The sequence below is a fragment of the Poecilia reticulata genome, chromosome 17 (genome assembly GCF_904066995.2).
Source record: "Poecilia reticulata chromosome 17, P_reticulata-male-v2, whole genome shotgun sequence".
NCBI lineage: Eukaryota > Metazoa > Chordata > Actinopteri > Cyprinodontiformes > Poeciliidae > Poecilia > Poecilia reticulata.
In genome coordinates this window covers 7,700,106-7,715,167 of record NC_088846.1, presented here as the reverse complement: position 1 = coordinate 7,715,167, position 15,062 = coordinate 7,700,106, and the positions used below count along the sequence as shown (strand labels likewise).

The following is a 15,062-nucleotide window of genomic DNA, read 5'->3' as shown; positions in this document are numbered from 1 at the left end:
GACTTCGACTCCTTGTGTGGTTCAGCTGTTTGCCATTCCGGAAACTTCATGTCACGACCGATTTCCTTTCCATCTGTTGGTTGTAGTTTGGAACAGGGCGTTAGGTTTCTACTGGTCCTGAGCAGACCGAAGGCATAGAAAGCCAAAATGTGTTTGGCTGAAATTTCTAGCAACCAACGTCGAAAAGCTAAATGCTTTTTTTTTTTTTAGTAGACACTGAAGACGGACATTCTTGGACGAGTCAGACTGAGACTTTCCGGACCGACTGCCGAGCATGGCGGCGGTAGAGCCATTGGCGGATCATTGCACAAAGCGGATGATGTAACGACAACATAAAGTTCATCGTCTTGAAACAACGTTTTATACGATTGGTTTTTATCGGAACAGGAAAGTGTGATGGTCGATCAGAAAGCAGAACAATGGCATAAAACTAAACTTAACAATGAACTTCTAATACAGGAAAGAGCAACGAAACGACATCTGTAAAGATCTGACTTAGGCAAGCAATAAAAACAAAATGGTTGCTTAGGAACGGATAAAGGAAGCTAACATTAACCGGAATGGATTAGCCAGTTGAAAATGCATGAGGAAACCAAGCTAGTTAAGTTAGCTGCATCACTACTCATAACAAGAGAGATTAAATATGCAACGACTTCACTTATGACTACAAAGAGCAATGAAGGGACATGAATCTGTTTTGGCTGCATGTCTGTATTTGAATCTCTATTGTTATAACTTATATGCTCTCAATCCTTTTGTTTATAACAATAAAGTTGGTCTAAAAAATAAAAGCTCAAATTAACATGACATTCATACCCATAGTGAGTGTTTGTAAACGTCTGACTGGCACTGGAAGAAGCATGCAGATGGACTATTTACTTACTGGGTTACACTTTTATAATCGTACATAAAAAAAAAGAAAGAAAAAAAAAACCATTTGTGTGTTTAATGCAAAAAAAGTCATTTTGTAAGCAGAGTTAAAAGGGTCAGAACAGAGGCACCTTTCAGCTACGTTTAAAAAAACAAATAAATAGTGTGATTAAATAATGATATAGCAGAAACAATCAGTGAGCTTTCAGTGAGCTCAGGATTACTCTCTAAATGACACGAGTGTGTCTGATCTGCTAACAACCCGAGGGCAGCCTCTTATTTCCACGGTGATCTGACACAAACGTCAGGCCGTAAGCGTGAAGGCGACCAGGTTTCACGCTTTCAACCTCCGACTGCAGCACCAGACTACAAGGCAAGGTCGTCCAGCCACGCAGGACCCCAAGCCTCCTTCGCCCCCATCGTCCCAGTCGCCTGCTAGAAAAGAAGCGTATGATTCATTTCATTTGTGGAAGTCGTGGTTACACGGCGCGCTGCGACACAGGCTGAGTCAAAACTGGGAAGTGGAAGAACAACAAGCTAGACTTGGTTGATTTCAGAATCAACCAAATCTTATAAGTTTTCTTCTCATTTATTGCTAAATTCAGTCGATTCCAGACTGACGATAGCATCTACTCATTTGACCTCTGATTGGCCCACGGACTTAGCAGATAACAAAAAAAGAAAACCATCTTGAAAACCAACATGAAGCTTTTATGCAAACAAGAGATTTCACTTGAACACAAACTGTATCTGTATCGACTAACACCAGTTTGTTCTTCCTTTATTGAAGTTGCTCAGTGGGTAGATTATCCAGAAATTTTACTCCAGTAAGAGCAGCGATGCATCACAAATATTACTTAAGTAAAAGTGAAAAGTTAACTGTAGTAAAACTATTACCTACTATTGGTAACACAAGCTTATAATGACATATTTCACTTTATAAAATAAACTCAAGATAAGAAAAAGATACCAAAAGAGTGGATCCACGTATCTTTACCCTTCATTAAATAAAATCCAAACTGTCTAAAGAGCAATTTAGCAACTTTCAGTGTGTTTTAGCCGCCATGTTGAACCAGAACTCTGGTTCATAGCTCAAAGGTTTTAGGTACAAATGTACTTAAAAAAAAGTCATAAATCACAGCAAGAATGATAAAAATGTGTAGCTGGAATTTCAACCATTCAATTCTAATAGTCTATTTAAAAAATGAAGCCATCTTAGAGCAGCTTACAGAAAGACAACAGCTGTCTGGGTAAGATACGGACTGCAGCAACGCTTTACTTTAAATATTCACCAGCACGGCCCCCAACAGCTGAATTTATTGATGAGTGTACATGTTAAAAATAAAAAAACAGAAACTGACACACATTCTCCATTTTGGGGAACTGTTTCATTGTCCTCTGATGGCTGCAGTGCCTTCTGGGCTCGTTTCTGACACGTCTCACCATCTCCGGCCTCGCCGCCACCGCGCCGTTATCCGCCTCGCTTCCTCTTCTGCTCCCCATTAACATCAAACATCACTGAATTTTAACTGTAACGCACGATAACTGTTTAATGACACATTAAATGTTCTTTTCGCTCTTGAAGCCCATCAAGTTTTTATGACGATGCTTGTTGCAAACTGGGACTCATCACAGCTTTTTTTATTTTATTTTCCTCTCTAAATATCGGAGTTCTTCTGTGATGACTCAGCAGTATTTGTTTAGTTCATCAGAGATTTTTTTTTTTTGTTTTGTTTGGTTGGTTTTGGTATAATTAATAGATTTTTTACTTAATTCTGTTATTTTGATATTGTGTTGTTTGAGCCTCTATTCTTTTACATTTGACTCATTTAGTGTATTCAGCATTATTTGGTGCCAGAGCTATGAAGTGTTACAGTAAAATTATATTGTTATTCCACAGCAGAATCAGGATGTAATAAATATAGAGGTCATTTAAAACAATATTCACTCCTACTGAATTGTTTTTCAGATTTTTCTCACCATACGATCTCAAACTTTAATGTTTTATCAAATGTTGTATGTTAGACCAACATCAAATTGGATAAACGGGTTCTGGTGATTATAGATCTAAGGATCTAGAATAGATCTTTCCTGCTAACAGGTGTTACCGTCTACAGCAACTCTGTGCAGAGTTTGATTTACAAAAACATTTAATTCCCCCTTTGGAATCAGTAAAGTATTTTGAATTTGAAAACAACTAGTCTTCCTGGATCTTATGTAGAGATGTTTGAACATGAACGTGAAAACGTTTTGAGAGCCACGCCTCGCTTCCTTTCCACTCCACAGTCACACACTACACTTGTCACAAAACGCAGAGTCGCGTCCACACAGCATGACGTGAGTGTGGACCTTTTTTTTTTTTTTTTTTTTTTACTTTTTCAAGGCTCTGCATCGTCTAAAGTGTTTTGGTTTAGTCTGCTCGGTGCCTGCGCTCTGATTTCTGTGAGGCTGATTCTGCCTCTCTCTCTCTCTCTCTCTCTCTCTCTCTCTCTCTCTCTAACTCTATCTTTTTTCCCTCTCTCTCTGGATTCCTCGAGTGTTATCCTCCACGCAGCTGAGAGGCAGAAGCAGGAGATCGACGAGCTCCGCCCTCTTGTCATGCAAATGAGCAATCAGTATCATTCTGATTGAGTGGAGGAAGTTTTTTTTTTTTTTTTTTTAACCACTTCCCACACGCCGTTTCCGGTGTGTGAATTGCTCATCCTCCCTGCATGACTTTCCCCCCCTCTCCCCCACCATCCCCGCTGCCAATCATTTCTGAATCTGGCTGAGATTTATGAAACCGGTTTTGGGACTCGGGTTTCATTACCTCTGGTTTGCCGGATTTTCTCCATGCAAAACGTCTTTTTCTGCTGGTGGGGGAGGACGGCGGGTCCTAATGATCATGTTGAAGTAGGGACAGATCATAACCTCTTCAACATAAAAAAAAAATTCATCGCTCTCTCTCCCTTCTCTCTGTGCGTCGTTGCCACTCTAGTGCAGCTGCGGGCGATTACCATGAAGCAGCGATTAGGGAGTGTGTGTGCCGGAGAGGACAAAACTCCAACAACTGCGGGGCAATTAGAGGAGAGGAAGGGAAAGGAAGTGGAGGAGGAGGAGACAGGAGACGATAAAGAGGGTGCAGTGGCGAAATCAGATTAAAGGCGCGAGGAGCGGCTAAAGATGGACAGCAGCGCTTGGCGGGGTTACAGATGCAGCGAAGGATGCTATCGCACGTTGGTCATATGAAAATATGATGGGCTGATGTTGTGTTGTATCAGCGGACAGAGAGACGGAGACGTCTGCAGGAGCACAGCCAAGAAGATTATGACACGATATTCACTAGAGGGTGGCAGGACAACATGCTAAACTTAAACAATATCCTCAGGTAAATCTGCAAAAAGATATCGCAAGATAAAATTTGCAAGATTATTCGAGCATTAGAGAGGGGGTGACATCATCAGTGTTGTTTCCAGATTAGTGCAAGATCAACACAAATGAGTACAAATTAGTAAAATGGGAGAAAAATCTGAATTTTGTCTGACTTTAACAAATAACTACTTGGCCTGTTGCATTGACCCATAAATCAATTAATTAAAACAAGTTGAATAATTTCCATTGGCATCATTTTTCTCTGTTTTTTTCCACCAAAAGCTGGATGACAAAAGTATTCAGTCTGGTGCAAAATTGAAGGACCATTTTGTTTGCAGACTTTTCTAATGCATTTTATTTGCCGTTTCCGTCGTTTTGGTCGTTTTGCTCCGGTGTCAAATGTTCGTTGGAATTTGAACGAACATTTAACATTTGTTGTCATTTATTTTGTTTGTTTTCATCTCGACAGGTGCCACATTAATAAAGTTTGACTCACTAATCAGCTACGTAAGAAAAGGTTTTTGAGGGTGCTGAGGATTTGAGGCCAGGTTGGACGTTTCCCTGAACACACTTCAGATCAAAACATAATAATTTGTTAGAATGGTCCAGTCAAAGTTCATGTATAAATCCGCTAGAGTGTCTGTGACAGTAATGTGGACACTAACTCTCCAATTTTTTCTTTTATAAAAAGAAAAAGAACGCTGAGGTGTGCGGAGAGATGCACCGCAGTTTGACAGCAGCTTTTCTTGCATCTAAAGTTTGTTTTAGATTTATTGATTCAGGGTGACTGGATGGAAATCCATGCCACACTTTTCAGATTCATATTTATTGCATTTGAAACGTTTCTCCCTCACACTGCACAATGGAGAACCGTGCAACTTACAGCCAGACAGATACAACAGCTTTATCACTCCATCATTAAAAACACGGCAGGTTGCGGCTTCTTTTGCCCTCATGCCCTCATTACTCGGTTTAGCGTATGAACAGTCTTGGGAAATCCATGTTTTTCCAGCCTCGCGCCAACATTTTCTGAGGTACGTCATGGACGCTTCATCTGCGCTCGAAAGTTCATCCGATTCAAGCAGCAGATGAGCATCGCCTCGTTTATTGGCGCCTTATGAAACAAGAAATCCTCTCCTTCTCGTTTGCTGCTTTTGCCCGCGGGGAGCGCCGCCGGGCCCCTCAAATACGCGAGGACTCACGACTGCTCCTCCGTTCTGAGCCGCTGCCTTGTCGTTCCGCAGTGGGACGGCGTTGGGCCCTTCCCGGACTTGGCTGAGCCTCCGAAAGGCATCCAGATGTTGTGGCACCCCACCATCGTCAAGCCCTACCTCACTCTGCTGTCCGAGTGCTCCAACCCGGACACCCTGGAGGGAGCAGCTGGGGCTCTGCAGAACCTGGCCGCCGGCAGCTGGAAGGTGAGAACTGTCATTGTCGTACCGAGAGGAGAGGAGAAGAGAGGAGAGGAGAGGAGAGGAGAGGAGAGGAGAGGAGAGGAGAGGAGAGGAGAGGAGAGGAGAGGAGAGGAGAGGAGAGGAGAGGAGAGGAGAGGAGAGGAGAGGAGAGGAGAGGAGAGGAGAGGAGAGGAGAGGAGAGGAGAGGAGAGGAGAGGAGAGGAGAGGAGAGGAGAGGAGAGGAGCTCGCAGTTCTAGTAGAGAGGAAAAAGTCCAAGTTATTTTCAAATAAAAGAAACCTCGACGGTTTTCATCAAAGCTAACTGGAAAAAAAGTGATGATAATGCAATATTCTTTTGTTAATTGTAAGCATACGATTACAAGTGTCAAACTGAAGGCCCGTGGGCCAAATCCGGCCCGCCATAGCTTTTTATGTGGCCCTCTAGATTCTAGTGTTGACTCAATAATCACACAACTGATGTTAGCATCCACACTTTAATGGTTAACAGTTAACAACATGCACTCCCGCGCTCCTCTCACCACCGAATGAAAAACTACGGTTGTAGCCCCGGCTCCCATTATCGTACATCCAACACATGCACAGTGAGCTACTTACAACTTAACATCTAAACTAAATAATAAATGTGCTTGTATACTTTGTTTTCAATCCAATGAATGCATTTTTATGCGTTTAGTGCCAAATTATACCAATCAATTCCTCCATTTTCTTGAAAAATATCATGGAAATTCAACAAATCCCCGCACTTTTTTGCGCTAATACGTGTTTTCTGTCAAAAACATTTACTTGTAGTCAACAGCTGCCTCTGCCTTAATTGATGTCAGATTATAGTCCATTCAGAAAGTAATAAAAAGCTGCATTTATCGTCATAAATAAGTGCAAAAATTGCAAATATTTCCAAGTTAGTATCGCAAACAACTTTGATTTTTATTGCAAAAAATCACAAGATGAATCACGAAATCCCAGAGGGACTGAAAAGATGTTCAATAATATTATTTAATTTTAAGAATTCATTGATACTTTATCAGATTTATGATACATTCTGGCCCAACCGGCCCTTTAAGAGCATTCGTGATCTTGATTTGGCCCAAAACGAAAATGAGTTTGACGTCCCCATCACAGGGGATACCTGTCAATGTCAACAACGGTCTATGCGGCTAACACTGGTTCTATAATAACTGGCACCAAATGAAAGTGTTGCAAATGTTTGATTCTGTCTCTGTCCATGTCTTTTCATCGCCCCGTTGTCCAGTGGTCCGTCTACATCCGAGCCGCGGTGCGCAAAGAGAAGGGCCTGCCCATCCTAGTGGAGTTACTGAGGATAGACAACGACCGGGTGGTCTGCGCCGTGGCCACGGCCCTGAGGAACATGGCTCTGGACATTCGGAACAAGGAGCTCATCGGTAAGCCGTCCGCACACAGCGGATGTAGGAGGTTCGGCCGAGCTGAAGGTGTACGGCGGACCTCCTGTCATTTGCGGTTCAAGGTTTGCAGATTCACCCATTCGTGGATTTTTTTTTCTGGGATGCAGAAATGACTCATGGACAATCTGCCTATTCTTTTTTTGTAGAGCATGTCGAAAATATTTGAAAGAAAACAGCCTGGGGAGCTGAAATAGCTAATAGCTACCTGTTTGATATGCTGTCGTCTGACTTCTGCACAGCAGAAACTCCAGGAATGCCATTTATTTTCTTTGGTGTTGATTGGCTGTAGATATTCGAAGACGGGTTTCCACTGTGCATGTCGATGCACAACTGTGATCCCCAAGTACCAGGGGTCAACCGTAGGTCAAGAATCTGAAGAAAAGAATGTCTTAAGACGTGATGTACAGCTGGTGTCAGGGTGGGATTTTGATCAGGTGAAGGAAGTTTAGCCAATTATTACAACATATGGTGGTAATATCTCTATAAAAAATGTTGGGAAAAAAACCCTCCAGAAATATATATATATATATATATATATATATATATATATATATATATATATATATATATATATATATACATATACATGCCCAAAAAAGGACATTGTTGTAGCCTAAAATATGACCTTTTGTTTGACCTTTCTGTGTGTAGGTCAACTTGAGCCGCTCTCATTTACTTCAAAAGCAAATCTCAAACATCAGCTGTCATTTTATTGCTACAAACGAAGCCTGATTTTGCCATAATTGAAACAGATTGTGGCAAAGCGAATTTGCGCTTCAGCAGGTATCTTAGCAGATGTATTTGCAAATGTAACTCGTGAAAAGGATGAATTCTTTGAATTTAAAATCAATTTGCAAAATGAAAACAAAGTATTTGAAATGCATTTTGGAATATTAATCTCTCTGTTTGCTCCTTTCTGCACAACACACAGCACAGCCAAACACCTGATACAATTTTTTTTTCTTTCTCTCTTGCTAGAGACTGACTGATGTCTTTAATAAACTCTGCTTTTCTGTTGGTCCCCATGGCAACAGCCACATGCCTCTCTCTATTTGCTCCATTCGATGCTTTTGGCTTTGAGCTAAACCGTGTGATGTCTCGGTCGGTGAATGCGGCCATCCGCGTCCTCAGCAGGATGTAGGCCGCGATGTCAAATTTTCCTTTGTGCTGACCCCGGTGCACACGGGCCTGTTTTCAGGGAACATATTGTCCTCCCCTTGGTTGGAACACAACGAAATTGCTTGAGCTGCACAGCATATTGTGTGGTCAGGTCCGCGGCGCTCTCAGCTGCAAATATCAATACTGTCAGCAGCGGCGGCTCTGCTTGCGAACCAACTGTTGTTTTATTACTCCGGCAATACAAACGTGACGAAGGGCTTCGCTGTTTGGAGCGCGCACGAAAGCGGAGATGGGAGCGAGCCGTACGATGGGAAGTCGCACGCGGTCCAGAAGTGAGCTGTCAGGAAGCCGTGACAGGACCGCCGGCCCTCAATGCCGGCACAGGGAGATGATGACCCGGTCAGGACGAGAGCCACGGGGCGGAGAGAACACGATGCCCTGACAGAATCACATGGGTGTCATGGGAAATGTAGTCTGTCTGTGTCAGGGAACGTGGCTGACGAGCATAAACGCCGACAGAGGACATTTATTTTTCTTGCGATTAAGTTTTTTTTCTAGTTTTTCTTTTACTATAATGCCAAAATGATTTGTTTGTCTGCCTGTAGGTAAATGTGAATATATGAACTCAAGGAGCAAACCACTGATGCTTCAGCTCTTATGCTTCAACCACAGTTTTTGGTGTGTTTGCGGTCGTTTCTGACCGTTCTTTCAAAATTGCATTTGTGAGGTTAGATGCTGATGTTGGATGAGACGCTTTGGATCGCAGTCTCGGTTCCAATTCATCCAGGAAGGGTTCTGTCAGGACTTCCTCCACACTAATCTAGGTAATCCACGTATTTGTGGCCCTTGCCTGGTTCACTGCTGTGCAGTGACGCTGGAACAGGAGGGGACCGTCCCCAAACCGTTCCCTCAAAGTTCAGAGCATTAAGTCGTCCAAAATGTTCTTGTATCCTGAAGCAGAGCCTAACTCCTAATCATCAACCCCACACATTTTTTTCTTCAAATGTTTGTAGAACATCTGCATTTGTGTTGGATTTGATAAACCTGGGAAGTGTTTGCAACACCTTAGTTCAAATTATTTGAAAGGGATACTTTAGATGGCAACATTAAGGTCTTGGCTATGTTGATGTATGTATATTTGCATGTTCAACCAAGATGAGTTAGCATTAGTTAATTATAGCTATTTCTAGACGGAGAGAAGAAATACAGTACCACAAAACACAAAGGGAAGTCTAAGCTACTTATAATATCCCCTCATGTGAAGGTGACTGATTTAAGCTCGACACCTTGGGTTTATTTTGAAGTGCGAAAGGAAGACGTTCTCGTGTTGCCTCTTCATGTGGACAGAGCTAGCTTACAATGGCTTCTTTTCCAGATGGCTGACAGAGCTAAAGAAGTTTCCATACCTTCTAAATAATTTATCCAGCCGCAATTTAGGCGGCCAGTACAGAATCGAGAAGCACTGACAGAGTGAATCCAAATGATTCGTGAGCACTGGGAAGATATGGCAACAAGCTAACAATTAGCTGCTAATGACGCTAAAGTTTGAGCTGTTTGCGGGCTTCGTATCGGTACTTAAATGTATGTTTGTTTTTCTCTTTATGAATATCGACTGCGTTTAATCATCTCTACCATCATTAAAAAAAAGCATAAAAACCACAATAACACGATTCGTCTCCTACCGGAACATTCTATGTTGATTATGGATTTTTTTTTTTTTCATTTCTACTTTATGTGAATTCTTAGTTATTATTGAGATGTTGAAAATTAAGACATACATATTGATCATATTGGTACAGCAGACCTACCTTCCTACAAGTTTACTCCCTACTTATTTTTTTTATGTTTTTTTCTGGGGGTTTTTTAAAGTGCAGCAAAGGGGTTTTCCAGAAGCTTTTCGAGGGCCTGTAGCCTCTGGTGGAGTTGATTTAAGTCAAACTTCAAAGCTTCACCTCAAACTTGTATAACCTTTAGATAGAACATTTCCAGAGAGAGTTTTGAGGGAAAAAAAATAAAAAAGAGTTACTTTAAAAAGATGTTTCCTGCAGCTCCGCCTGAAGATACTCTCACGAATTACAGTATTTATTTCATATCTTGTTTCTCATTCCTTTAAAAGCTCATCTGCAGCCTCCCGCTAAACTGTTTTTTTTTTTTGCCCCCACTCTGTCCATCACCTTTCACCAGGCAAATACGCCATGAGGGACTTGGTGCATCGCTTACCCGGAGGCAGCAACAACAACAACACCACCAGCAGCGGCGGAGGAGGAGGAGGAGGCAGCATCAACAGCAGCATCCTGGCGGGGAAGACCATGTCGGACGACACCATCACCGCGATCTGCTGCGCGCTGCACGAGGTCATCACCAAGAACATGGAGAACACCAAAGCCCTGAGGGACGCCGGCGGCATCGAGAAGCTCATTGGCATTGCGCGCAGCAAGGGAGACAAGTAAGCCGAACGGGGAGGCGTCGTCGGGTGAACGAAGCGGGATTAGGAGTCTCATAACAGTTGCAAAGTCTGACGTGTATTTAAAGAGAATAAAACCGGTTTTAATTTCAAAAGAACTAAAATGTCAAACTAATAAAAAGTCATATTGGCTCCATTTTTCCTTTTTTTTTTTTTTACCTTTCGATTGAATCACTTACGATTGTCCCCAGACAAACTCCTAAAAAGACAATTTATCCACTCCACTCGGCTTACAAACGGCTCGTCTGTAAACTGAAATGTACTGTGTCTGTCGGCTGTTTCTCTTTATGTCGTTGTTAATCACATTTGGGGGGAATTCATTCGACGTAAGAGGAGGCTGAAGGTCACCTGTGTGAACACAAAGCTGAATTAAAGCCGTTTATGGTCTAACTGATTAAATTAACAACAGAACAATAATTATCATTAAAATGATTTGAACTTTGAGGATTAGAAAGTAGCTTAATTACCCTAAATTCCCTTAATTTCACGAAGGTTATTTTTTATAAACTTATAAACACAGCAGGAGCTAAGAATCCGTAAAGCCAAAGTATTCTTTGGCTTTACAAATGCAAAAGTATTCACACCTGTTGAAGATGTTCAGACTGCGGTTTGACATCACACTGACATGCATCCAGGTGTTTGGATCTAAGCCGTTTACTGTGAGCAGTTTTCCTGTTTCCCACAGCCTGATGCTGCCTCCGCCGTGTTTCATCACACGTAACACTTTGCATGTTGGCCAAAAAGTTAAAATTCTTTTGTTGTTGTTGTTCAGTGAGCAAACCAACTTCCATATGCTTCCTTTGCCATCTGCGTGGTAAAAGGTCTTCTTACCGTTTTCTAAATTAGATAAATTTATGGTTGTGCTTAGAACTTGAAGAATGAGTAAAACTATTCTCCCAAGGCACTGAAGAGGAAGAATATGTTCAGTAAAGCCTAGAACAATTATCATTTTATCCATAAGGACAAGTAAAATAAGAACATATGAAGATGCCAAACTGTAAAACACCAACTTTAGTTCATTTCTACAAACACTTTACTTTGTTTTATAACTAAAATCATTGCTTTAGAGATGCTCTCGGAACATAAAGGTGATTTCTACCGGGTTTTGTTTTGATTTTTCCTCTCTCTGATAAACGGTTTGCCCTCATGTAAACCCAAAACGCCGACTGAAATGTCTCGGAGAAATGAAGTTTAATTTCGCAGACTGTGATAAGGCCACACGAGCCAATTAAACTCTGAGCCATTAGTCAGCTGAGTGGAAACCTGGAAGAAAAGCAGATTGAAATGTTGGCCAATTAATCAATCACAAACAGCAATCACGCTGTCAGCGCGGCGGTTCAGTTTGAGGACACAACAGAGACGGAAAGCACGTCTTTTGTTTTGAAGGTGCCAAGACTTTACAATGTGTAGAATTTCTTTTTCTTATTTTTTGTTTGTTTGGCTGATATTTCTGAATCTTTTTCGTCAATAACGAAAACACAGTCGAGCTTTACGCTGTGTCCTTTTGCTCTCTGCTGAATTCCCAGACATAGTCCCAAAGTGGTGAAAGCGGCATCGCAAGTCCTCAACAGCATGTGGCAGTACAGAGACCTCCGGAGTCTGTACAAGAAGGTACGGCCATTTTGTTTTGCTTTTATTGTTTGCGATAAATAATGACAGACTGAGACTGAGAAAATAAAACTGCAAACCTCCTTCCAGTCCCATCTTTTCTTTTCTTTTCCTTTCTTTACAGGACGGCTACTCGCAGTACCACTTTGTGGGCTCCTCCTCCACGATAGAGCGGGACAGACAGCGGCCATATTCCTCCTCTCGCACGCCGTCCATCTCTCCGGTGCGGACGTCCCCGAACAACCGGTCAGGTGGGTGTCTCCACGCCTCCCTTTCTCTTGCGTTCCTCCCTCTCGAAGCCCCTCATCCTTCTTCCCGCCGGTCAAAGAAGCGCCGCTCCGTCACAGCCCGAGTCTTCTCCAACCTTCACAGAGCGGCGGCTGTCGAGTAAAAATCCGTGCTTCACGTCCATTAAGATCGCGCCCCGTCCTCGCGTTGTCAGAGGAAGGCTTTGAATAACATGAGCCACTGAAGTCTCACAGAACTTGGGCTGATGATGATGATGATGATGATGGTGGTGATGATGATGATGATGATGGTGGTGATGATGATGATGATGATGGTGGTGATGATGATGATGATGGTGGTGGTGATGATGATGATGATGGTGGTGGTGGTGGTGGTGATGGTGATAGCTTCTGACAATGTTCATCATCGTCTCTGATCTTTTCAGGCTGCTCTCAGGCTGCCACAGTGATGACTGCCGTGAAACCAAAGAGACAAACTTCAAGTTTGAAGTGTTTCTGTTGCGCGCTGGAAACGATGCTTGCAGACACAATCCGTACCGCTGAGTTTAGACGTTTTGTTTTGCTACAGCCACAAATCTCAAATTATTTTTATTGGATTTGAGGGGGAAATTATGTGAAGGGTTTTTTACTTGTTGCGTTTGATTTTGTACGAGATTTAAAATCTACAAAGCTCCTGGTAACATTTAAAAGTTCAGTCTTGGACTCGTCTGAGCGGCGCACCTCTTTAGACCTGCTTTCCAACAGCAGATTTCTCTGTGTAGTTGGGGGGTTTTTTCTGGAAGTTATTATAAACCATGTATGATTTTGGTTTTTAACTTTTAACCATGCTTTTCTGCCTTGATGGAACAAACACTTAGAGGAATCGTGGGGATTAGTTAAAGCAGCCAGAAAGAAACAATTACTACACTGCTGCAGCAATAATATATAAATATCATAGAATTTTTATGGATCCATATGTCGTGAAGACATTTTTTTTTTAAATGTGAAGGATTAAATTCTTCTTTAATCTCAAGCACTGACCTAAATTTAAAGCGACAGGTAAAACAGTCGCTTGTTTTCAAATATCTTTTCTGTTGTTTCACCAGATGTCCACGATGTTGGACGAATTAAACCACATGTGGAACAAACCGGTCGTCAAAATAATGTTTTTAGTTATGAAAGTGAAAATCAAAGATATCATTTTTGACACGTAGAGATGAGAAACGGCATGTCGCTGTGTATGAAGTATGAATGATTTCCTGCTACTAAGATATTCCTGTCATCAAGGAAATCTAACTTTAAATGTACTTTTTGTTTTGATCTGAAAATGAATTCAAGTTGATTCTCTCCTGATGGGAAGGAAAAACTGAGGCTGAATTCAAATCCACGTCACAGTTTCCAGGTTTTTCTGTGCAAAAAGATAACCGCACGTCACAATGATGCAGCGTTTTGTCGTAAAATCTCAATAATAACAGACGAGGTTTGTGGTTGGGATGCCACCAAACGATGGAGTTGTACGAAGGCACCGGGTGTAACATCGCTGACGTCACACACGTGTGAAAAGTGAAATCGGTCACCTGTAGAGCAAAGCAGCTGTCATTAGTCGATCTAAATGTAGAAACGTTGTGCATTAATCTGAGCCTGTCGAGCAACAAAGTGACACCACGAGTGAGACTTTGTGATCTGGAAGCTAATTTGATCTTTTGTCTTGTTTCTCGGTTTACAAGCTGCAGCAGATGGTCCGTAGAGCTCACAGAAAGCTACGAGTGTCTCTGTGTCGGCAGCTTTAGGAATGAGAGAGCGCTCCGACTGCACAGACCGACAGTCGAACTGCGTCTGAGGATATGGATCAATGTTAACCGTATTAATGCATGCTGAAGGCATAAAGTGACATGAAGTGAAGCTGCTTTTATGTGCTAACCGCCGACAGCGGAGCGTACATTAGACCAAACCATGTGTGGCTCTGAACTGATGGATGCTTTTCTACGTGTCATATAGTGGAACAATAAAGTTTGGAAAAGATGGAAGAGACGACTCAGTGTTTGCACGGCTGGCATCCAAAAAGTAGTGACAACAAACTGACATACAGGCTACGAGGAATGTGTTGCGTTTGCACCACTGGTATAGATTTAGAGGGTGGGGGAAAAAAATCATCTTTTATTACATTAACATAATGTCACACTGAATAAAGTTTAATTTAAAGTTTAAATGTTTAATTCAACTTTTCATTTATATTTATAATTAACTTCTGTCTCTGCAAGAAATAAACAGCATTTTTTTGTCTAGTTTCTAGTGTAAATATCTTATAAAACTTGAAATAAGACAAGATACAGGAGTTTGTTTCAAGTCAATAATTCCTTAGTATTAATGAAAACGTTCTAGTTCCACTGGCAGATTATTTCACTTAATACATGGGAACGTGTCTTGTTATAAGTGGGGGCAAAAAATAAACGCCATTAGAACTAGCAATTTTTCATCCATATTAAGGAATTACTGACAAGTTCGGTCTGTGATGCTCTGGGTCTGTTTTTCTTCCAAAGGAACTTGGAAACCCTCTTGGATTTTATGACCGAAAAAAAGTTTGTA

The 15,062-nt window shown here is 41.8% G+C and overlaps 1 protein-coding gene across 5 annotated transcripts in view; it reads left to right on the top strand.

The window, feature by feature from the left end:
- ctnnd2b (catenin (cadherin-associated protein), delta 2b) overlaps positions 1 to 15,062 on the top strand; it is a 176,720-nt gene that overhangs the window by 154,240 nt on the left and 7,418 nt on the right. For all 5 annotated transcript variants that reach the window (XM_017310043.2, XM_081598154.1, XM_081598153.1 and 2 more), the window contains 5 exons: positions 5,466 to 5,639; positions 6,887 to 7,037; positions 10,362 to 10,623; positions 12,168 to 12,252; positions 12,374 to 12,500. In XM_017310043.2, coding sequence (XP_017165532.1) covers positions 5,466 to 5,639; positions 6,887 to 7,037; positions 10,362 to 10,623; positions 12,168 to 12,252; positions 12,374 to 12,500 — 799 coding nt within the window. The remainder of the gene's footprint in view (positions 1 to 5,465; positions 5,640 to 6,886; positions 7,038 to 10,361; positions 10,624 to 12,167; positions 12,253 to 12,373; positions 12,501 to 15,062) is intronic.